Source organism: Diceros bicornis, chromosome 13 (assembly GCF_020826845.1).
Source record: "Diceros bicornis minor isolate mBicDic1 chromosome 13, mDicBic1.mat.cur, whole genome shotgun sequence".
Lineage (NCBI taxonomy): Eukaryota > Metazoa > Chordata > Mammalia > Perissodactyla > Rhinocerotidae > Diceros > Diceros bicornis.
The window spans coordinates 11,035,063-11,059,199 of record NC_080752.1 but is presented as its reverse complement, the minus strand read 5'-3'; the positions used below and the strand labels follow the sequence as shown (position 1 = coordinate 11,059,199).

Here is a 24,137-nt window from a genome sequence, read left to right as displayed (position 1 = left end):
ACACAGAAAGTTGGAGGCAGCAGTGACAAGAGGTATTTATAGAATGCACTGTATTTGAACCTCAAAGAACTAGAATTTTATTTGTATTCAATTATGATGAGTGATTAGTATAAAATGATGACCAAAGGCAGCATTAAAGAGGATCCAATGAGAGGAGGGGCAGCCTAGACAAGGTGATAGAAGAAGGAAGGGACATTCTCACCCATGTCCTTGGCAAGGGGACAGGGCTGTGGTTTCATTCCAGACTTCTGAGCCTCAGGGGGTAAACTCCAGCTGAAGGAGGTTCCTCCCTACCAGCTGACTCCCCAGGTCACTACCCTCCAGCCACAGTGCAAAGGCCACCAGGACCTTGGAGAATTACTAATTCAACATTTATTGAATACCTGTTACTTTCTGGGTACAAAGTCACAACGGACATTGTCCTTGGTCCTTGCCCCTTGGAGGACTCCGTCTAGTCAGAGAGACAAAGATCACACTACAGTGATCAGTGCTGCCACAGAAGCAGGTCCAGAGGGGGTGGGAGCAGGAGTTGACCCAGTGGGGGGCATCAGGCAGCTTCCTGGAGGAGGGACGCCTAAGCAGGGTCATGGTGTTTTCCCAGGTGGGCAGAGGCCTGGCAGGCAAAGGGCACAGGCCCAGCTGCAGTGGCTCCTAGGCTGCCCCTCTGCAGGGCTTACCCTCAAGCACAGAGCAGCCTGTCTTGATACCTCTTGTTTTCATCAAGTCCTGTCTCTCCAACTGGGTGCTGTTCCTCAAGGCTATGGAGACTTTGTACGTGTTCGGATGTGAGAGTAGAAAAGGCAGAATTTGAGTAGTGCCAAGGAGATCCCCTAGCCCAGAGCTCCCTGCCCAAAACACCATCTGTGACTATGCTTGCATGCCACCCGGGTCCCTCACTCCTTTGGGTCTGACAGCCACCATTGAGGAGCCGCCAGTGGGAGTATAAGGCCCTCCTGGGTGGATGTCTGCTAGGAATAGATGGCTGGGAATCGGGAACTAGAGAGGTAGGGAAGGAGAACAGGGAGAGGAAGGGATGGGGGTTAGCCAAGATGCACATGGACTTTCGCAACATTCTTGCCACTGCTTTTCTCCTATCCTCCACTTTTTTAACCTCAAAACACACGTGTAATAAATGTTTCTGAGTAGGCTCACCAAGAGGGTAGAAACAGTGTTTCTGAGGTAGGCAATGTAATGGAAAGAGAGACCCAGTGTGAGTCCTGCTATGTGGCTCTGAGTAAACCCAGTGCTCACTCTGGGCCTCCATTTCTCCAAGTGTCCAGTGTGGAGGCTGGATTAGATGTTCCTCAGGGGCTCTTGCAGCTTTCAGCCTCTGTGGTCTCCAGTTTGCACAGCAAGGTGGGAGGAAAGCCTGTCTCTGTCTGGCTGGGCTCGGCCTGTGTTTAATCTGTCTCAGCTGAAGCCAGGTCTGCAGAGTCAGGCAAAGTAGCCCCAGAGGAAGACATTGATGGCCAGCAGGAGGATGGCATTGACGTTGCAGATGCTTCTCCAGAGTGGCTCCTCCTCGATGCTGGTCAGCTTCTGCTCTAGCACGGCCGTCTCCGCTGGGCTCACGGCTTGCACCGGGGCCCCGGAGAGCCCACAGAACCAGCCCCAGAGCAGCTTTCCCCAGGACCTGTGTGGGGCTGAGGGACAAAAGCCAGAGGGGAAGGAAAGAGGAGGCAAGGCAAGGTTGGAGAAAACAGAGCGATGAGAGAGCAGGGGAGGGAGAGAGATGGCGAGAAATGGAAGAAAGGGATGAGGCGCACAGAAAGGGGGCGGGGTGGAACAATCGACTTAGCCCTTTCTGCTAGCCACAGATTGAGTGCTGAGTCAGGACTCAAGGCTGAGCTCTGACCCTGGCCACAGCATCCGAACAGCCACTGAGCAGAAGCACCTCAATGCTGCAAGGAAGGTGGTGTGTTAAGGAGTGAGAAGAATGCAGTTCATCCCACTTCAGGGCACACGCCCCACGTGAGGATGGGGCAGGGGGCGCATCTTCTCACCCAGGAACCAGACAGACGGCTGCACCGCCTTGGGAAGGGCACTGGGTGGAAGCCAGGGACCTGTTCCAGGGCCAGCGCTGCCATCACCTGACTGAGGCCATATGCAATTGCTCGCTCAACTCCCCTGAGCTGCAGGTTCTTTCTCTCCCCAATAGGTCAATGGCATATGTCCTGTTCTCCTCCAGATCATTTTGCGTCTGATGAGAATGGAGATGTGATGGCACTTTAGAAAGGTACCAGTGCTGGAGCAGTGGGGAGAGGTTCTGGTGAGTGTAACGTTCTACTCGTGCACCAGACCCTGTCAGTGCAGACACGGCTCCCCAGTGCGGAGAGGGCACTAGAGGCAGCACAGTTCATTAAAAATGAAGTTTTAAAGAAATAATAAAGAAAATGGATATTTTAGAAGTATTTTTTTGGATTAGCAGATAGCATATTAAAACAAAATTTATATAAAAAAAAACTTTCACTGAGGTTTAATAGAACCCACTGGGAATGTTGTCTTGTCTTAATGGCTTTGGACTCAGTACTTGGTAGGTCCAATGCGACTGCCGAGTGTCAGAGATGCGAAGACCCCGGATACCGTCCAATCACGGTCTCTCACTGGACAGAGGAGGAAAAAGCCTCAGAGAAAGGAAGGGACTTGCTTAAGGTCACATAGCCACAGAGCCACATGAAGAGCAGTAACAGGAATTCAGCATTTGATTGTAGACCAGACTTCTTCATTTTACAAGTCGGTCCCAGTACTCTCTGATTCTTTTAAGTAGTTATTGGTGAGCAATGACTCAAAAAATCTAAATCTAGCCTCAACCTGGGACGAATATATTTCTTTCAGATCTACTCTGCTGTCCTTAAATTTTTTTTTTAACTCTTTTTGGGGGGACTTAAAATTATACTGCCACTTTGCTTTCTAACCTGGGGACATCACAGATGAGCTTCCTCTGCCTGTAGCCTTGCAGGAGAATGCTTCCTCCCCATTCCCGATGTTTCCCTGGGCAGGGAAGGAACGGCTGCGTACCCAGCACTTGCTTCCCCTGCTCTTTCACTCACAGTGGCTGGGCACGGACTTCTCTCAGAACTTCTTGGCCGACTCAGTGCCTCCTTTGCCCCTCTTGGGAGCAAGCCACCCACAGGAAGCAAGCACTTCTCTGCTTCTCCAGGGAGAGGCTCTGCCCCTTGGCATGGGTCCAGCAGTGGAGGGCTGCCAGTGACCACGGAAGTCTGTCTAGTCCTGGGGTGCAGCCATGGGAGAGTATGAGCTGTGCCCACCCTCCTTCCCTTTGGGGCTACCTTCATAGCCTCTTCCCTTCCTCTCTCCTCTCTCTTGGTAGCTGCCTCCCCTACAAAGAGCTGTGCTCTCAGACTGCTTCTGCCGTGCCATAAGGTTCATAGGGGCCAGGACCTGGTCCTTGCACTGATGGGAGGAGAAGCAGTTTTGAGACCCCAACATCTGTGCATGGACCACAAAGGTTGAAAAAGAGGCAAGGAGTTACTGCTAAGAAAAATATACCTGAACTAGTTGGGACAACTGATTAGACCAGGGAGGGTGACTTTGAGATTTGGTGGTGCTTTCTTTCTTTCTTTTTTTTTTTTTTGTGAGGAAGATCAGCCCTGAGCTAACCTCCGTGCTAATCCTCCTCTTTTATGCTGAGGAAGACCAGCTCTGAGCTAACATCTATTGCCAATCCTCCTCCTTTCCCTGCCCCCCAAAGCCCCAGTAGATAGTTGTATGTCATAGTTGCACATCCTTCTAGTTGCTGTATGTGGGACACGGCCTCAGCATGGCCGGAGAAGCGGTGCGTCGGTGTGCGCCCGGGATCCGAACCCGGGCCACCAGTAGCGGAGCGCACGCACTTAACCACTAAGCCATGGGGCCGGCCCTGGTGGTGCTTTCTGAAGGGAACCTATGTGGGTTTTGACCTTGGAAGTTTGTAAAGGATTACATTCTCCATTACGGATAGCTTTTTATGGTGGACCACTGGCTTTTACCTGCTGCAGCTTGGGCAAGAAGCTTCGAGTCTTAGATATTGGTGGGATTCTGGAGCTCATGATGTCATCAACTCGAGGCAAGTGGCTGTTTCTCTAGAGTCAGGGCCTTAGCATAGGTGAAGTGCCTCGAGAAAGGTAGGAGGCTTCTCAGGCCTCAGGGGAAGCACAGCGCCCCTAGAACCTGGCAAGGGCATGGGAGCCGAGTGGCATGGTGCTGTCAGCATTCGGGTCCTCAAAATGCTCGTAACTTGCTGGAATTATTGCAAGTTTGGCACACTAGAGGCTGGGAAGGGAACTAAGACACTTTTTGGTGCCCTGTGGAGCTCTGCCCAATCCAGTGGGAGGGGCCGCTACCCGAGGCACCCCAACTCCCCCTGGGCCCTGGCGCTCCCACTAGCTGAGGCAGGCCGTAACTTTAGGACGTACGTTTCATTAAATTTCAACTTACAAGAGCAAGAGAAATTGATTTGGGAGTTTAACTTGCAAACTAACTTAACTTTTTGACTTTAACTTTTCCTTGGGAATTTAATACTTTGGGAAATCTCTATGATGTTGTCATTATATCAAAATATCTTAACGTTATTATTTACTCACGCTACAAGAAGGTTGTAGCTGTGTTATGTCTTAAACACCACATTATACCTCATACCAATTTTCAACCTTAGATACTGCATGGCCTGGCAGTAAATTTAATTGATGTGCTATTCTACCACATTTAAGAAGCTCCAGGAGGCAGAGTTTATAGGGCCTATCAGCAGCTCAAGCAGGTACCGTTAGGAACGGTGGTTGCTCTGGAGGAACCTCACGAAGACAGGCAGAACTGTATGGACACATGGCTGCTCTCGTCCCATGAGGGACAGCTGTGCTTCTGTGTGACTGTAGGCAGAACTGTTAAGGCCAGTGAGGAAAAAAATTTAAATAAATGAAGTGGTAGTGAGGGGGGCGGTTTCTTTGTCGTGCCTGATGTTTCCTTCCATGTGGAAGGAACTCAATTAGTGTAGCACCGTTTGATTTTCTGCCCTTAGATTCATTCAACCCGGGGGAGGTAAAGGGACTCCCTGTTGGTAGAGTTGGTAATGATAAAGAGGGCATACTTCGCTCGATCCCTCCCTCCTCCTTCGTGGCAGTGCCGTGCTCACAGGGCACCTGTGATGGCTACCTCTGCCTAATGCTGGGATTCGATATTAAGAAGTGCACCTCCTCATGGATATAAACCAAATCCTTCCACCTACACTTTGTCAGTAATGAGGGCAATATTTCGGCTCCCATCTGCCTTACTCATTTGTCTTCTTTCTCAAATAGTTTAATAGCCATGTGGGAAGGGAGGAGGGGTGATATTTTTGGGGCTCCCTCAGAGACCCCATCCCCAAAGACCCCCAAAAGGGGGTCTGTCCCCACTGCTCCTATGTGATGCGCCCCCCAGCATGCCCTCAGCCTACCTCCAGGCTGCTCGCAGTCCTGGCTGGAGTCCTCTGCCCCTCCGCCTCCTGCAGGGCACTCCCCATCGGGGGATGGCAGCTCCGATATCCCTGGTGTGCCCTCATGGGCCTCCTTCTCCAGCTCAGAGCCAGGGCAGTTCCGTGTCCACCACGTCAGGCGGGCGAGCTGGAGGGAAAGAAAACACTGCTTGACTCAGTTCCTTTGGAGGGAAGTCCTGCTGTAAAAAAAGAGGGTCCTCTTCCCAGGAGGCCGCCAGAGCAGCGAGGAGTGCGGGCACAAGCACAGGGCTGGGAGTCAGGGCGCCTGGCCCCTCACCTGACGGCCCCTTCCTTTGAAAACCTGCTGAGCTCCCGCTCCAGGCCAGCCTCGTGCCGGGGGCTGGAGAACACACCGGGTCCAGTCAGGCATGGCCCTGACCTCAGAGCTCACAGCCCGGAGACACAGAGCCGGATGGGAGGGAGGTGCCCCGTGATGAAGCAGACTGAGGAGTTGATACTCTTTAAAAAAAAAACTCGTAGGCAGTGGAGAGGCACTGCAGACTTCAGGCAAAGGGAAGAGAGGACAAATCCTGGGATTCAGAAAGACCTCTCAGAGTGAATTGATGGGATCCAGCCCCGAGGCTGTTGCTGAAGGGAAGCAAGAAATAAAGAGGGCTGAGGTGATGGGAGGGAGCAGTCTTAAAGAATGTTGAGGAGTGAGATCCACAGGCTGAGGTGACTGACGAATGAGCCAGCTGGGTGAGGAGACGGAGGCAGCTACCATGGCTCTCAGGTTCCTGCCTTGGACATTGGATGGGTGGCGGTGCCCTCACGGAGAGAGAGAGGACAGGAAGAGGAGTGGGTCTGCCTGACAGTGGGAGTGAGAGAGACTGAGAGGGAGGGGCTCACGCACACACACACATATGATGATGAGCTGGAAGAGTCTGTAGACCCTCCGAGTGGAGGCGTCCAGTTGAGGAGAAGCAAACCTTATGTTCCCTGGACAGCCCTCGTGGCTTTCCCTCTTCTCCCTTTTTGGTGGCTCAGCAGAGAAGAACACAGCAAGCTCTGCGGCAGATATCATGCACCCAGCCATCACTACTTGAGCTCTGAACTGCCTTTTTTCCAATAAGGCTCTTTTCCTGGGCAGGCCGCTCTTTGTTATGTATTGAACCAGGTACTTCTGCCCTGTCCCCCAACTTCCTACAAATACGTGCAGCGGTGCGGGGTGAGGGGGCCCTTTCCTGGGACGCCTTCCACTGGGCATCCAGCTGTGCCTCTCTATGCGATTATGAGAGCATGGGCTGCCTCTTTGCTTATAAGTATCTCTCAATAAACTTTACTTTATACTTACACTGTGTGTCATTAGCAGCACGTGGACAGTATCTCTTTGTGTCACCAGGAGGCAGTTGGATTTTGAGTTTGAATCTTGGGAGAGGGGTTTTGGCTGGAGATGGAGAATTGAGTGTCTTTATGCAGAAGGTTGTTGAATTCACGGGCATGGATAAGATAGTGCAGGGACGGTGTGGAGTGAGAGGGGTTATAGGCCAGAGGTGGGTCCCTAAGGAACAATGATATTTAAGGATCAAGAAGAAAAGCCCATGAAGAAGGCAGAAGAGTGATCAGAGGGTGGAGAAAAAAATCCAGGAGGGAAATACGCCATGGACGTGAACAGAAGAGAGGTCTGCAGGAGGCAGGAAGTGGTCAGTGGTGTCTGGGTCTCCTCGGAATTCACTTAAAATAAAGATGGGGAAGTGACCACTGATTTTTAGCAACAAAGTTATTGGGGATCTTGGTGAGAGCAATTTCAGTGGGAAGGTGGGGACACCAGCCAGACTGCAGTGAGTCGAGAAGTAGACAAGAGGTGGGAAGTGGAGGCTGGAAGTGGAGACCATTCTTTGCAAAGTTTGCTGTTGAGGGGCAGAGAGGGAGGCAGCTGTAGCTAGAGAACAGGATCCGGGGAGAGGAGTTTTATTTGGGAAACGCTTCTGTGTGGGAGTGAGATAGCAGAAAATGGAGAAGAAGTTGAAGCTACAAGCAGTGGGAGAGGATCATTTCCCGAGTCAAGCACTGGAGAAGTCAGCTTCTCTTGGCTCATCTGTGAAGGCCTTGCTTGTTGGTAGGAATTCGTGACACCAGGGGTGTACAGTTGTTGTGCAAACTCTAAAGCACCATACAGGTAAGGGGTGTTATTAATGATTTCCACCCAATATTCCAGAGACCAGCTTCTGGCATCAGCTCTGTTATGGGCTGAATTGTGTCCCCGTAAAATTACTATGTTAAAATCCTAACCCCCAGGACTTCAGTATGTGGCTGTATTTGGAGATGGGGTCTTTAGAGAGGTAATTAAGGATAAGTGAGTTCATTAGAGTGACTCTAATCCAATATGACTGGTGTCATAAGAAGAGGAGATTAGGACACAGACAGGCATGGGGGAAGACCATGTGGAGATAAGACGAGAAGATGGCCATCTACAAGCCAAGGAGAGAGACTCAGAGGAAACCCACCCTGCTGACACCTTGATCTCAGGTTTCCAGCCTCCGGGTTTCCAGCCTCCAGAACTGTGAGTAAATGCATTTCTGTTGTTTAAGCCACACAGGCTGTGTTCCTTTGTCACGGCAGCCCAAGCAAACTACTACTCTGTTGCTCCAAAGAAAGAAGATTTCAAAGACTGGGCCTCGGTGCCCAAGGACTGGTGAATCCATCAGCCTGGGAGGCAAGGACTTCCAGTTGAACTCTTACTCTGCCAGATTCTCTTTCTCTTCTCATATACTGGCTTCTTGACTGGTCAACAGATCCCTATTCATTCTTCAAGGTCCAGCTCAAAGTGATCTTGTCTGGGAACCCTCCCCAGCCCCAGGGGTGACTGCCTCGCCTTCTGTGCTCGGCCCCTCCGTTTGAGCTTGGTCCTTCTGCACTCTCTCTCAGTAAAGTAACTGTATTAGTGTCTGTGCCCCCTATGGACGGTTGCTGGCAGAGACCATGCGTCTTTGTAACCCCAGCACAGTGCCTGGCACATAGGGGGCGCTCGCTGAGTCATTTTCCAGTTGAATGAATTACTTCTCACCTGGGAATTAATAACCCAATGAGCTCCTCCCCCCCAGGACATCTGTATGGCAACAGGGGAAACCACAACCCAGTGAAGTAACACTCGGTGGTGGAATTCCAGGCACGGGGGTAGGGGGAGCATCTTGAGGGGCCTCAGTACAAGCACCACTTGCCTTTTCCTCAGGGATGGGGGTGGTAAAGAGGCTGACAGTGACAATGACGATGGCAGTGAGCCCACAGAGGAGGAGTGCAAAGTAGAGGTAGTGGAAGTCCTTCAGCACAGCTGGTCTCCGGTCCACATCCCCACAGGCTGGGGCTGGGTAAGAGAACTCCAGGATCATGCGCACAAGGCCCACTGCTAGGCCAAACATGAGGCCCCAGAAGGCTCCCTGTGGAGAGAGGGCAGACACGGGAAGGGCTGAGATCCAGGTGGGGGACCCCAGCAAGCTAAAAGCCACTGGTTTGTGACAGTGTTTGCAAGTCCACTGTAATGAGTTCCCCATGGATGCAGAGGTTTGTCTTAACTTAAACGCAGACAGCGGGGATTTTGGAAAGGGCACAAGCTCCAGAGCCAGACAGACTGGGATTTGGGTCCTGGCTCCCTTACAGAATGGCTGGAACAGTGACTCCACCTCCCTGACCTAGAGTTTTCTCATGTGCAATTAAGAGAAATTAGTAAGGACTAATATTGAACTAGAATGTAATATGCTTTTGTAACAAACAGGGAAAACCAAGATCCCCCTTCCCACTGTCTGTTATGGTACATTGAAAATCAGAATAGACATCTCTCTTTTGTTACGTTTATTTTTTTCCTGTCTTTTGCCTTTTTTTTTTTTTAACAAAAGAAAGTTCTGGTACCTCTCATATCTTCTTTATAGCACTGTTTGACCCTAACCTATACCTGTTCCTCATATGTAAGAGTCAGGTGACTTGTATTTTCAAAAATGAAATGTTGATCATGATTTCAAATATTCTGGAATGAGCAGAAACACCCAGAATTCAACTGAATCCTGCTGTGCACCACTGTTATCAGTAGGGAGATTAGACCTCTGCAAACAGTAGACGCCAGTAGACACCTTGCTCAGCTACTCCACTGGGGGTGGGGTTCCTGTGATCTCCTTTGAGCTCTCACGTGGCTCCTGTGGAGTTGTGTCCATGATGTCCCTTGACCTCCCCAAGGCACAGCCTGCAGATGTGTCCTGGGAAGTAACCAAGCTTACCGTCCTGGGACCTCTAGCTCCTCCCAGGCTGCCGTCAGGTTTCTGCAGTTTCATGAATGGTGCCTGTGTGGCGCCTGTGTAAGTTCACCCTTTGTTTTGTGATCGTCATTCCTGTCATTTTTCCTACATAGAGAGCCTTAGAGTAGCAGAGATAGCGCAGACCCTCAAGACCTTCCAGTCTGTCTTGGGCTTTCACACACACTGTTCCTTGTATCTGGAACACTCTTCCCTCTCCCATTCATCCTTCACTTCATCCAGGAAGGCTTCCCTGATCCCTGCCAGGCATCCCATAGGCTAGGTACTCACTCTTTACTCTTATAGCAGCCATTATACTTTATTATTATTGCTTATTTAACCTTGTTCCCTCCCTGCTGGCCCAGTGATAGCAGGCCTCCTTGAACCTTGTAAACCACTGCATCCAGTCAGGAGCCTCCAGAATAGGATTGATAAATGTTTGTTGAGTGAATGAATGAATCTGGACCCAATGCTACCGATGGGGAGTTGGAAGCCTAGAGGGGGCAGTTGGTGTGCCCAAGGTCACACAGAGAGGCCAGGTTATGGACAGACCCACTCTCTTGCCCTCTGGTGTCCTGGGGGAGACAGGTGCACTGCTGTACTCACGGGCTCTGTGACCCTCTTGCAGAAGATGGCCAGCAGGAAGAGAGCGGTGATGGGCGGGGCCAGGTAGCTGGTGACAGACTGGATGTAGTCGAAGAGCTGCCCGCTGTTGGAGCTTTGGATGAGGGGGATCCAGAGGATGCTGATGACGACCAGGAGCACCACAAACACTCTGCGGAGGGCACAGGGAGCTGTGAGGAGGGCCTGGGGCGGCGTGGCGTGGGGCGGGGCGAAGATGACCCTCAGGGACCGGGAAGGGAGAAGGAAGAAGAACGCGTGATTGCTGAATCAGAGAATGTTAGAAGGCCAGAATCTCAAATCTAAGATTCCAGAAATTTAGACTCTTAAAATCCCAGAATGTCAGAATTCCAGAATCCAAGAAACCTAGGATTTTTGAATTGGTTGCTTTTGAGGTCATGTGGCCCACCTGCTCTTCAGGAAGGAGCCAGACCTTTCACCTCACCGCCCACCTCACAAAACAGCCGCTGGTCTTTGCTCGGGAGCCTTGCCTTCTCTGTCACATCCAGACCCTGTGCGGGACAGCGCCTTCTCCAGGATGGCTCCAGCCTCCAGACCCCTGCCTTCCCCAGGCTCCTCTGGCTTTAGTCGTCTCTCCCTTACACTGGCATTTAGCTCAGAGCAGGGACTCTACCTTCTTCTCCTGACTCGCCCTCAGCTGATCCTGGCTCAGGCTCATGTCCCCAAAGTGCTCTCTTTGTATGATTTTGCAGGTGGATGGACAAGTGGATGACAACCTTTTCTTGGATGTGTTGGGTGCAATAATTCATTGGGCCAGGAGATGGCACCCAATCCCCACTGATGAAATAAGGGGCAGTAAAACCAGGTGCTCTGACTGCCAGTCCAGTGCCCAGACCCGGCTACATCTCCTCTGGTGACCCAGGGCAGGCAGGAGAAGGGAGAGGGGGTCTGCCTACAGCGAGAGGCGCTCTGGAAGGATGGGCCAGCGCACCTGCCCACCACCATCAGCTCCTGCTCTGTTGCCCTCCTGCGGAAGCGCTGCCACACGTCAACAGCGAACAGGGTGCTGCTGCTGTTGAAGATGGAGGTGAGCGAGCTCATGAGGGCGGCCATGATCACAGCGACCATCAGGCCCCGCAGACCTGGGAAGAGACAGGGTTTGTGGGGTCAGCTGGCCTGTTAAGGCTCTACCAGCAACCATGGAGGCTGCAGTGTCCAGCAGAGTCAGGTGTCTGGGGGAAGGGAGGGGGTGGGGACGGCGTTGGATGGGGTTCCCACCCCACATGGATAAGGAATCCAGGAGAATGAGAGGCCCGGTTCTGGCCACGCCCTGCCTCTGCCTTGCTCTGTGGCCTTGGGTGAGCCATCCGCCCTCCCTGAGCCTTGTGTCCTCATCTACACCATTCAGGGGTGGGAGACAAGGTGATCTTGAAGGTTCTCTGCAGCTTTGACATCTCAGTCCAGGTTTCAAAGTTTGTAAACACTGATTAGTGGGTTCCTGGTGGGTAGGAGGATGATGGTTAGTAATTGAGTGTTTTCAGTGTGTTTGTGCCTTTTTCATCGACGCTGTGGTGCCAGGCCGAAGCCCTGGCCTGGAGGGCAGAAGCCCTGGATTTGTTTCCTGGTTCTGCAAGTGTGTTCTAGCTATGTGATCTTTGACCTAAAGGAAGGATCTTTCCTTTGTTTCTGAGCCTATTTTTCCCCTGTAGCAAGGGAGGGACCCCACTGATATCTGAAGTCTCTCTGACTCTAATGACCAAGCGTCTAGAAACACCAATGCTCACCCTGGGGTGATGACTCACTGCCCACCTCAGTCCTCTTTCCCCCCAAATCCAAATATTTCACCACCTCCTGGAGGTCTCCCTGGGAGACTCAAGGTGTCCCAAACCTGGCCAGCATCTTCCTCTGGGGCCTCAGTTTCTTCCTTTGGTTAATAATATCTTTCTAGTCTCCACACCACACACCTCCAAGTTACCCCAGACCCCTTCCTCTGCTCCCTTCCCACCCACCTCCCTCAGTCAGCCCCGCTGTGGCTGCCCTGTCATAGCTGGGCCTCCCACTGTTTCCACTGTTTCTTTGATTCATTTCTTGTTCTACTGGAAGGAGGAAATAACTCAACTCATCGACTTCCCTCCATAAAGCTGCCCTTTTTCCTGTGTCCCCAATCTCAATATCATCGCAAACCCAAGACCTGGGGGCCCACTTTGGATCCCTCTGTGTTTCTCGTCCTTTAGATACAATTAGTCATCAAGTCCTGCCAATTCTACCTCACAAATATCTTTTAAACCCTTCTGTCCATCTCTAAAGCCACTGACCCGCTCCAAGCCAACATCACCACTCACCTAGACACCGCAAACCCCTTGTTAATCATCTCCCAGCCTCCCCTAAGCTGAACCCTCTATGTAGAGTGGTCCCTCTAAAGCACAAATCCGATCACGCACACTGGCCTAAAAGCCCCAGCGACCCTCCCTTGCCCTCAGAGTAAAGGCTAAGCTCTGGAACGAGGCGTGGCCACGACCTCCTCTCCACGAAGCTTGTCTTCATTCCCCTGCATATGAGCCCACATGGGGCTATTTTCATTTCAGTCTTCATGCTCTCTCTCAACCCTGGGCCTTTGCACATGCAGCACCTCTTTCCTGGAATGACATTTCCCACGCCCCTCTGCCTTTGTCTGCCTAAGATGCTCCTCGGGACTCAGCTCCATTTCCTCTCCTCTGGGAAACCCTCCCCGACATTCCCCCAAGGTGGGTCAGGTGCCTCCTTAGGGTTCCCTCAGCTCCACTGTGTCCCCACACTGGTCACATTGTATTGTGCCCTCTGCCTGGGTACCCTGGAGACTGCATGGAGCCCGAGACAGGGGCCTGCCTTTTATCCCTGCATCTCCAGGACCAGGAAACAGAGCAGTGCCTTGCAGACACTTGTAAAAAGTGTGTGTGTGTGTGTGTGTGTGTGTGTATTGGGGACGGGGGTGTGGAGGTGGATGTTTTTGTTCTGCCTTCCTGTCCATGTCCATCCTTAATGCAATCCCTCTGGGCTGGGATTGGAGGAGGCTGGGAGGCAGGAAAGAAGCATGGCGTAGGGGAGACGGGACTCACCAACGGGCATGAGACCCATGACCAGCTTGGGGTAGGCGATGTTGGAACATCCCACTCGGGCCCCGCAGACTCTTTGGCAGACATCGGGGTCCACGCAGCCCACCTCATCTGCAGAAGAAGCGATGGCAGTTAGAGCCGAATCATCCTGTGCCTTGTCAAGTTGGCCCAATATTGGCTTTCCAACCCTATAGGGAAGTGTTCTGCTGACTCTGGCAGAAGCCAGCATTCAGAGGGTCATGGGGCAGGTGGATGCTTGGGAGCTGCGATTTAGCTGTCTCTGGTACATTTCTCGACCATCTACTGCCCTGCAAAGCCTGATAGATTCTTTCGGGTTCTAGGCCTTATACCTTGAGGAATGGCAAATGTGCTTGGAAGGCATTGAGAATGCCTTAATTGGTCTTTCCCTTATAAAGGGAAAGCAGGATTTTAAAATCACATTCAGATACAAACTTCTTCTACTGAAATACTTATTGTGTGTTTGGCCCACAAAGCCTAAGATACTTACTGTGTATTTTTTTGTGTGTGTGAGGAAGATCAGCCCCAAGCTAACATCTGATGCCAATCCTCCTCTTTTTGCCGAGGAAGATGGGCCCTGGGCTAACATCCGTGTCCATCTTCCTCTAGTTTATATGGGACGCTGCCACAGCATGGCTTGACAAGCGGTACATTGGTGCGCGCCCGGGATCCAAACCTGGGAACACTCGGGCCGCCGAAGCAGAGTGCGTGCACTTAACTGCAACGCCACTAGGCCGGCCCCCTTACTGTGTATTCTTAACAGACAGTGTGCGACCGCCTACTCTAGTCCAACAATGCCCGTGAGGGAGACGAGCTCTTACCTGGGTACAGGGCCCGACTGATCATACCAGGCATGATGATGAAGAACATGGGCAAGATCTTCAGGTAGCCCCCCAGCACTGAGCCTCCCTTGGCATGGGACAGACTCTTGGCAGAGAGAGACCTCTGCACAATGACCTGAAAAGGCAGTAGTGGAGGTGTGCTGCTCGGCCGGGTCAGGCTCAGCTCAGCCACAGGTAAGCCCCGATGTGGTCACTGACTGTGCCCCTACAGCAGTCACAGAATGAGTCCCAACCCTCTGTGCATCCAGATGCCCAGTTTTCCCTCAGGGAGCCACCCCAGGTCGTGGTGGGCTGGGCTAAGCCTGGCTGGGGCATCACCTGGTCCGTGCACCAGCACCAGATGGCTAGCACCGTGAGCCCAAAGATGAGCCCTGGCCAAGGGATGTCCCCGCTCACAGGGTCCCGGAGCATGTGAAAGGCGTCGGGCCGAGGGAGGTGACAGGTGGTATTGGGGACTGTGGCATTAGGGATGGCCTGCCTGTACCGCTGCTCCAGGCCTGGGTACCAGCCCACCTCCTGAAAGCCTGTGGGAAGAGACCATAGTGAGTGAAACAGCCCTGAGACCCCACTGGGCCTGTCATATGCCACACACTGCCCCCCCAGCTTCCAGTCCCATGTGGCAGCCCTGGGCTTGGAACTGGGACGGGACTTGGGAATGAGGGAGGGATGCAGGGCTCAAGCTCAAGACCCCTAGTTTGAAGTAGAGAGAATCCTGCTCTCTGGAAGCCCCAGCCTGGAGCGGGGACATGGCTCTGTGCCCTGGAAAGTTCCCATCAAACCATAGAGGTGACAGCCAAAGACAGATCAGAGAGGAATTTAAGAGTGAGGGTGGGGGTTTTCAGGTCTCTTCCTTACCCAGAAACATGAGGACCAGGGCTCCCCCCACCATGATCACCGTCTGCAGAGCGTCTGTGTAGATCACGGCCGTGAGACCCCCTGGGGACCCAAGGAGAGGGCTCATTAGTCAGCACCAACCGGGTATTCCTCCCTGGGTGCTGGCCCTGTGCTTGGCCACCGGGGAGACCAGGGAGGTCACGGAGCCCTCTTAGCAGGTGGACTCCGGCCCCTGCCTTTCCCTGCACCGCATGCTCCCTCTGCCCCACCCGCAGGGTCGATGCTGGTCACCGTCACAGGCGCTCAGGTCTAGCTCTTTCCATCCCTGACGGCCTCTGACTGTCACGCCACAGCTTCTTGTTGTTCTGTAATAAATATCCCAAGTCTGTTTCTTCGCTGTGCTGTTAGCTCCACCAGGAATATTCCCTTTCTCCCCACCCAGCACCCCTTTAAATCCCCCATCTTTCCAGGCCGACGTGGCCATGAGTAAGTCTGCCCTGAGCCAGCATCCCCAGTACCCCCAGGCCTGTGTGAGGCACTCTGGAGGAGACAGGGGAAGGCAGTTTGGTGGCTTTTGTCTGGAGCAGCCCACAGTGACTCTAGTCCAGGTGACAGTCTGCTGATCACCACCCTGCTCCCTGTTGCAGTCCATCTTTGTCAGTATCTGAGGGTCTCTCTTCCCTGTCTCTTTGGCTGGCAGTCTCCTCCTGTTTTGGCCCTTTATGTCTCCCCTTTTCTCTGTTTCACCGTGTCTTTCAGTGTTTTCCCCTGATCCTCCATCTCTGTCTGCCTCTCTCTGTCCCTTCCTGTTTCTCGTTCTCTCTCAGGGTCCGTTTTCTCTCTGCCCCTCTCTCTGGACATCTCTCTCCTCCAGTCCTTCCCTCTGTGTCTCTGCCAGTCAGAAGCTTCTCTCTCCTTCTCTCCCTCTTTCTCAGTCTCTGCTCCTGACAGCAGCAACCCGACGTGACCTTCCCTCGGCCCTACCTACCTGCAATGGTGTAGACAGCCGTCACCACCAGCAGGATCGCCGTGGAGAGGTAAAGGTCCCAGCCCAGGGCCACCTGGATGAAGATGGCTCCAGAGAAGATGTCAGTCTGCAGAGAGCCAGGACGCAGGAGGCCAGGTCACTCGAGACCCTCCACGTGGCCAGCAGGGTATGTCACCTTCCTGCTCAGCAAATCTAGATGCTGTCAGCCCTCATCACATGATGAGGATGAGCCTTAAGTGCGGTGCTGGGGGGGATGCCTTGCAGACACTGAGGAGCCATGGAGATTTTAAAGCAGAGGAGGACCGCATCAGACTTTGAAGCTGAGACAATGTCATCTGGTACAGTGACAGGACAGTCTGTTGGCCGTGAAGGGAGTGGTGAAGGAATGAAGGGGAAGACTGAGGAAGTGAACAGGCAGCTGGAGTAGGAGAAGAGGAGGCCATTTGGGAGGAGAGTAGGAGCCAGAGGGCCCCTAACTGCTGCCTGACAGAGCAGAGGCCCACTCAGCTGCCAGATGGGCGTATGGCTGACCTAAGGGGGCAGGAACCCCAGTGCAGAGAACCACGGCTTCTGAATACTCCACATGTTTGGGTTTATTAGAGGACTTGGCATGCGTCCTTTCCCTAAGCTGACTTAGGCTTGTTTTCAAGCACTGGGGCAACAAGAGGCTGTACATTTTTTTCAGCCCTAGACCTGGCAACTGTATGACTCCGAGCATGCTTGTTGATCCCATTCCATGATTGTTTTATGAACCCATGAGAGAGGCTACAACACAGCAGAGTGGCAGGTGACCTGGACTGGGTCATATTACCCAAACTTTAGTGCCGGTCCCAGAGCTAGCCTTCTGTGTGGACGTGGGCAAATCATTTGACTTACGTTTGTTTTCTGAGTTTAGGTCAGTAGAGGAAGAATAAGGACCTTTCTAACTGTAACATTCTAGGCAATTAATGCACGATGCTGAATGAAGAATCAATAAATGGAAAGATAAGTGAACGAATGAACTCTAGATTGTGAGTTCTTGGAATGGAGGGACCGTCATTTACTCAGCAAACATTTGTTATTCATCTCTGATTACCCCACTGCTGAGCGGGAGCAGGTGATGGAGGTATGTGGATTCATCCTTCCCTTCTCCTATCCTTCCTTCCATCTATCCATCCATCTATCCATCTATCCATCTATCCTTCCATCCATCCATCCATCTATCCATCCATTGATCCAGCAAGAAGCCGTGCCCTGCACTCAGTGTTTTCAGAGAGAGAAGAGAGCCACACGTAAGTGGGTACTCACTGAAACCTTGGTGAAGATGTAGAGGATGAGAGACAGGACAGACATGTACACCTGGATCCTCTGGCCCCCGAATCGCTTCTTCAGGTACTGAGGCATTGTGACCACACCGGCTGCGATGTACACAGGGACAAAGATCCAGCCAAGGGCCAGAAGCATCCAGGTTGCCTGGGGGGGGTGAGGAGAAGAAGGTATCCATGTCCCAGATGCAGATGGAGGTGTGGTCCCCTACCCAGAGGTAGCATTGTGCAGAGGAGACCCCTGAGCAGGGAGGTAATGGACCAGGGACCTGATCTCAGTCCTGTGTGACTTCTGATGAGTCCCTCTGCCTCCTCCAGGCCTTGGTTTCCTCATCTGTAAAATGGGTTTTCGATTCCCCACGTAGCCTCCCCAAACACCTCTGAGGTTCCTCTCTGCACTAAGGCCAGGGATGGGGTAGGGTGGGGTGGGTTCAGACCCCCATTATCCCTGAGAAGCCTCCAGGCCAGCTTCCTTACGTTCCACTCGAAGCCACCCACAGCAAGGCCTCCAGTAGCCCCTGTCCCAGCCAGGCCCATGAACAAGCCGCTGCCCACATTGCTGGACATCAGAGATGCTCCGATCTGCAAGGCACAAGTGGGGTCAAGGGTCAGGGGCCAGTTTTAATCCAAATCAATCTGGAGACAGGACCACGAGCTTCTGGAGCTGGTCAGGAGGCAGAGAGAGCAGGACCTGACTCAAGGAATTTGAGATCAGAGGGAGAGGAAGAGTGGGGAGCAAAGAGGAGGTGGGGCAGAACTGACACTTATTGGGTACCTACTGTGTGCAAGGCACTTGCTAGGCATTTTATATGCACCAATACATTGAATCTCCACAAATATTTGGAGGGATGGGTATTAATCTTCCCAATTTACAGAGGAAGGAATTAATGTCAGGAAAAATCAAGTCACTGGCTCAGGGCCACCCAGTGAGTGAGTGGCAAAGTGGGAAAGAAGAGAAGCCATGGGAAGCAGGGTCCTGTAGGGAGGATAAAGCTCTGCACTTGGCCATCGATGTAAGGGCTTCCAGAGAGAAGGAAGCTGATGGGGAGGTGGGGAGGTCCCCACGAGAGGGATTGGGGGAGGCCCTCTGCCACCTTGGTTCCTACAGGCTCCCGGGCAAGGCCAGGTAGAGGGAGGAGCCCAGGGGCTGAGCACAGGCTGGGCAGCCTCTGAGTTGAGCTAATTTTCCTCCAGGAGGCCAGCCAACCACTCCTAGGCAATAGGAGCCATAATAGCTATAATGATGACAATCATGGCCCTCGGTACTTACACAGCATTGCCAGGGGCCAGCTACTGTTCCAAGTATATTAACTCACTTAATCTTCACCATGACCCTGTGAGGTGGGACCCCCATCCCCCTTCTACTGAGGAGGGACCTGAAGCACAGATAAACGACTTGCCCAAGTTCCAGAACTAATGATGACACAATGAGGATTTACAGCCTGGTTGTCTGGCTCCAGGAACCACTCCATGATTGTTGTCATGCACCTAATCAGCACTCATGAGTGTTATCTTCTATTATTAGATGGGATCCTTAATTGGGAGGGGAGGAGGGCAGAGGGAGGGGCTCCGGGGCCTGGGAGGAGGCGAGACCTTGGGGACAAGACTGGGGGTCGGAGGTGAAGAGCTATGTTCCAGTCTTGCACCCTGTGTCACCTTCCCCTCTCAAAGCCTCAGGTTCTTCACCTGTAATATGTGGGGCTCACCTGCTCCCGCTGCCTGTTCTGGAGAAGCCGAGCAATGGAGAGTGAGAGGAAAGAGAAGGTACTGAGCAGGTCAGAGAAGAAGCAGCCGCGCAGCCTAAGGGCACAGAGATTACAACCAGCCTGACACGCTCATCGCTGAGGCCTTTGGGCCACACCCTGCCACACACACATGCATGCACACACACACACACACTCGTGGATGCACACACACACTCACTCCCTCAGGTGGTCCTGGGGATGCTGCCAGGCTGGACTGGACCACCCAGCCAGAACAGAGAGGAGGCAGACGAGGAAGCAGAGGAAGAAGGCTCCCGCTCCAGAGGAGGAAGGCTCCCCTAGGCTTCCCCGGGGCAGCTAGGGACTCTGGCCCCGCCAGCTCCCAGCTGGTAACAGGGGGCCACACGGGCCTCTCTGGAGCAGGGATGCTGCGGCTCCTTCTGCTCTGGCTTCCCAGCCACACACTCCCCTCGGGGCCCAGGGAGGGGAGGAGGCACTGCTCAGGACTGGCTGAGTAGGAAGGGGTGCAAAGCTACTGGACTTCTATCACAGACCCCCAGACACACAAGCTCCAGCACTGCAGCTGGAATGGAGATTCCCACCCAGAGCTGGGTCTGCTTCTGGCCTCAGGGGAAGCCTGCTCTCGGGGCAGGAGGCTCAGCTCACAGCCCTGCCCCCTCGGGAGGGGCACCAAATGCTCCTTCCTGCAGGAGGCACGTCTCCACACCCACCCGTATTTGCGGCACCGTTCTCCTGCTGTGAGGCCACGGCTTCTCCTCACACGCACAGAGACACAGAGCTCCGCTCTCCACAGAATTGACAGGCAGCTAGGCCGGCCCTAGTTACTCTCCTGAATGGACCAGAGGAGATGTGCTCTGTCCTGCTTCTGGTCCCTCCTGCTGACTGTCTCCAGGGCTGTGATTTAGGGAGGGGGACACCAGCTGAGCAGAACGGCCTCCAAGGGACTTGCCTTCTTCTGTTGAGAGGGTAGCTGGCAGCACCAGTGACCCTGTGACAATCCCTGTGAGCTGCCAGGCCCTCAGCCCCCACATCCCTGGGGATTCTGTCACGCTGAGGGCACAAGAGCTCCTCGTCCCCACCTCTTCCTGTCCCAGATACCCTAGCCTTTCTGGGAGCTCCAGAGGCCCCCTGGGTCTCCTCTACTCTTTAGTGAGTCTCTACCAGTGGTGGGCGGAAAGGCGGTGAGAACTAAGACAGGGTGTGAAGATGGTTGGCGACGTGTGTGCGAGTGTGCGAGTGCATGCACGCACATGCCATGTGTGTGGCTTGTGAGGGCCTGGGCTTGTATACGACTGCAGCCACCACAGGGCCAATAACTCCACTGTTAGTTTTCAAGGCAGAGCTTACCTCCCTCCATCCTGCAAGTTGGTTTTGAGGACCAGGAGGAACATGTGGGGTGGGCCGATGGTCACGAAGGCCTCAGGATCAGGTCGGAGGTTGTTGGGGACTTCACCTCTGTGATGGCCCGCATTTAACTGCTCTTCGGGGTTAAGCTCATGTGTCACTTTCCCAAGAAAATCTTTGCTAATCCCACCTCCACCGTCGGGAGGTCAGGGGCTTCCTGCAAGCGCCCACAAGGCCCCGCGCTGCCCGCTAGCTCAGCAGGGATCATGTCGTTTAGGAGTCCGTCCGCCCAGCTCAACTCTGAGCTTCTCTAGGACAGGGACATTCTAGCTTTTCTCTGTAGAGCCCACACTTAGGAGGTGCCCAGTGGATGCTTGCCTGAGGTGTGCATTACGAGATGCCTCAGGTTGTGGGTGCATTTGGACTGGAGAGAGAAGGAGCCCACAGCCAGGAAACCCCCTCGGGGGCTGCCGCCTTGGTCCAGGCGGGACAAGATGAGATGAGGACTCAGATGCTGGAGGAGGGGGGCGGGGAGGGTCAACTCACCGGCCACCAGCTCATGGACCTCCCTGCCAGGAAATAGCCGCCAATGGTCCCTCGGCTTGCACGGTAGGACGACTGGAAAGGAAGCGGCGAGAGGTGAGGATTTCCTGAGCCTCCGCCAACCTCTGCCCTCCACCCCAGAGTCCCTGCCTGTCGGCGCAGGCGCCGTGGGACGCAGAGGGCGACAACCGAGGCAGACGGTCTCAACAGCTTTAAGCTACGTGCCTTTGGGGGGTCACCTCCTCTCTCTGCGTCTCACTGCTCGTGCCCCAGGGCTGGTGAGAAGAGGAAAGGAGCTAAAGGAGGTCGGAAGCCCCCCGTGCACGGCCCAGCGCTGAGCAAGCGCACGAGATGATTGTCATTGTGCGCGCAGGTCCCCTCATCCCTCCCTCCGTCCAAACCGTTTCAGGAAATGAGTTGGTGTCTCAGGCTCAGGCTGCGGTGGCCTGTCCCCTCTTCCCAGCGCAACTCCCGCCCTGGGGGCTGGAGGACAGAAAGCGCTGCGGTCCTGAGGGTGGAGGCTCTGTTTGGGGGCTTCCCCTGCCCGGGCCTGACCACACCACGTAGGCCCATCCGGGACCTGGAACAAACTCTGTCGTGCACCAAGAGCTGGTCAGTAGCGGCCTGTTTGGGGACTTGCTCTGAGGGAAGAAAGGAGAGTGGAGAGTGGAAGCCCTTTCTCTGGGGACTCTGGGAGGGCAGAGCCTGGGGGCTAGAAACTTGAAGCCAACAGGTCTCTCACCCCGTCTAGAGACAGGAGAAATGCCTGAAGGAGAGGAAGGAAAAGGGAGATTTAAAAGAAGCTACTCTTCCTCAAGAGAAAGTAATTAACCAGTCATGGGGAGGGATCAGCGTTGCAGGGATCAGTGTGTGTGGGGATCAGTGTGTGGGGATCAGTGTGAGTGGGGATCAGTGTGTGTGGGGATCAGTGTGTGGGGATCAGTGTGTGTGGGGATCAGTGTGTGGGGATCAGTGTGTGGGGATCAGCATGTGCGGGGATCAATGTGTGGGGATCAGTGTGTGCGGGGATCAGTGTGTGGGGATCATTGTGGGGGGATCAGTGTGTGCGGGGATCAGTGTGTGGGGATCAGCCTTGCAGGGATCAGCATGTGCAGGGATCAGTGTGTGGGGATCATTGTGGGGGGATCAGTGTGTGGGGATCATTATAGGGCGATCAGTGTGTGCGGGGATCAGTGTGTGGGGATCAGCCTTGTAGGGATCAGCATGTGCGGGGATCAGTGTGTGGGGATCAGTGTGTGTGGGGATCAGTGTGTGGGGATCAGTGTGTGGAGATCAGTGTGTGTGGGGATCACTGTGTGGGGATCAGTGTGTGTGCGGGGATCAGTGTGTGTAGGGATCAGTGTGTGTGGGGATCATTGTGGGGGGATCAGTGTGTGCGGGGATCAGTGTGGGGGGATCAGTGTGTGTGGGGATCAGTGTGTGGGGATCAGCGTGTGGGTGTCAGTGTGTGTGGGGATCAGTGTGTGGGGATCAGTGTGCGGGGATCAGTGTGCGGGGATCGGTGTGTGCGGGGATCGGTGTAGGGGGATCAGTGTGGGGGGATCAGTGTGTGCAGGGATCAGTGTGTGGGGATCAGTGTGCGGGGATCAGTGTGGGGGGATATCAATGTGTGGGGATCAGTGTGTGGGGGGATCAATATGTGGGAATCAGTGTGTGCAGGGATCAGGGCGTGGGGATCAGGATGTGTGGGCATCAGCGTGTATTGGCTTGGTGCTTGTTAAGCCTTTGCTTGAACTTTCTGGTGTCACCTCTGGTCCCCAGGGAGGCCAGATGAGCAGAAGGAATTCATGTTACAGATGAGGAAACTGAGGGCCAGAGATGGGCAGCAACTTGTCCAAAGTCACAGAGGAATTGGTGCTTTTCACAGCTGGCTACCTCCCAGAAGCCAGCAATCATTTGCCCATTTCTTCCTCACCAGCCCTGGGAGGCAGGGACTATTCACCCCACTTTACAGATGAGGAGACTGAGGCCCAGAGAAGGTTCCCAACCAGCTGGGCTTGAATCACCTTCTGCCTCACAGCAGAGTCTAAAGGTGCTGGCACTTCCCTTGGATGCCACGGTGATAATAGCGGCTGTTTATTGCTGTCAGCTGTGTGCCCGGCACTAAGCCAGATGTATAAATTGCGTCACATCGCTGAATGTCATGACCACTCTACAGTGTAGTCCTTGCTTTTCTCATTGTCCATATGAGAAAACAGGCTCAGAGAGGCTTTATATGTTCCCAGGGCCACGTGGCCCTCACTGTTGGAGTCAGGATCTGAACTCAGGGCTCCCTGACCCCAAAGCCTGGCGACTTCCCATGGCACTGAGGCCCCCAGGGAACAGCGGAGACTGGAAGGATCCACCTGGCTCCCTCCCTGTGAGCACGTCAGAAAGTACTGCGCAGTCATGCCAAGACGCTAACTAGTGGAGGCGGGTAGGCTGAGAGTCAAGCATTCGCAGGGTTGGGGATTTGGGCACGGGGAAGAGGGAAGGAATGAGGCTCCGGGGCAGCCAGGGATGGGTGGGGCCAAAGGCAGCGGATACATAGAGACAGGGAGTCAGGAGACGAGACGGGGCTCGGGCCTGGCCTGTCTCTGGCTCGCTGTGTGAGCTCAGACCTCAGTCTGCTGTCTGTGAAAGGGGGGCTGAGAGGATGATGCCTGAGGGCCCTTCCTCCTTGGCCCCTGTGCTTCTCTGATCTGCCTTCCTTCTGCCCATCCCTCCTCCAGCTCCAGGACCAGCCGGAGATGAGAGCCTGCCTCTGCCTCCCTGCAGGCCCTAACCTCTGGGCGTACTCACCCAGACCCCCACGGCGATGACGAAGACAAAGTACATCACCAGGACCCCGATGTCGTAGGCGTGCAGGCTGACTCCGGAACCCAGCGCCGAGCGTGGAGCTGTCGCAGTCCTGCCGGCATTTCCCGAAGCTCCAGGCCCCATTGCTGCCGGCTCCGTGCTCATCTGTTAGAGTCAGTCACCACCCGGCTGGACTTTGAGGTGCTGCTGGCTTCATTCCTTTCCTTTAATGATTAAACTCCCCGAGTGCCGTCAGCTGCTGAGAAGGCTCTGCGCCCCACTGGCGTGGAAGGTTCTGGTCCCCTTTTCCCCTAAGTGCCACCCCCATCCTCTGCAGGACTGTCTCCCTTCCCCTGCCCTCACTACACACACACACA

General features: G+C 53.9%; 1 protein-coding gene across 2 annotated transcripts; it reads right to left on the bottom strand.

Moving 5' to 3' along the window:
* Positions 1-23,925, bottom strand: SLC5A9 (solute carrier family 5 member 9). 2 transcript variants are annotated; one of them, XM_058552352.1, is made up of 15 exons: positions 23,764-23,925; positions 20,965-21,036; positions 17,828-17,932; positions 17,613-17,684; positions 17,334-17,498; positions 16,047-16,152; positions 15,080-15,160; positions 14,543-14,748; positions 14,204-14,339; positions 13,368-13,475; positions 11,264-11,414; positions 10,297-10,465; positions 8,629-8,844; positions 5,429-5,594; positions 1-1,643 (listed from the first exon to the last, which is right to left on the bottom strand). In XM_058552352.1, exons 1-15 carry the CDS (start codon positions 23,923-23,925, stop codon positions 1,435-1,437), a joined length of 2,124 nt encoding a protein of 707 aa, XP_058408335.1. In that variant the 3' UTR covers positions 1-1,434. The 2 variants fall into 2 exon arrangements, with proteins under 2 accessions (XP_058408335.1, XP_058408336.1); XM_058552353.1 differs by lacking the exon at positions 17,613-17,684.
* Between the last annotated feature and the right edge of the window lie 212 nt (positions 23,926-24,137).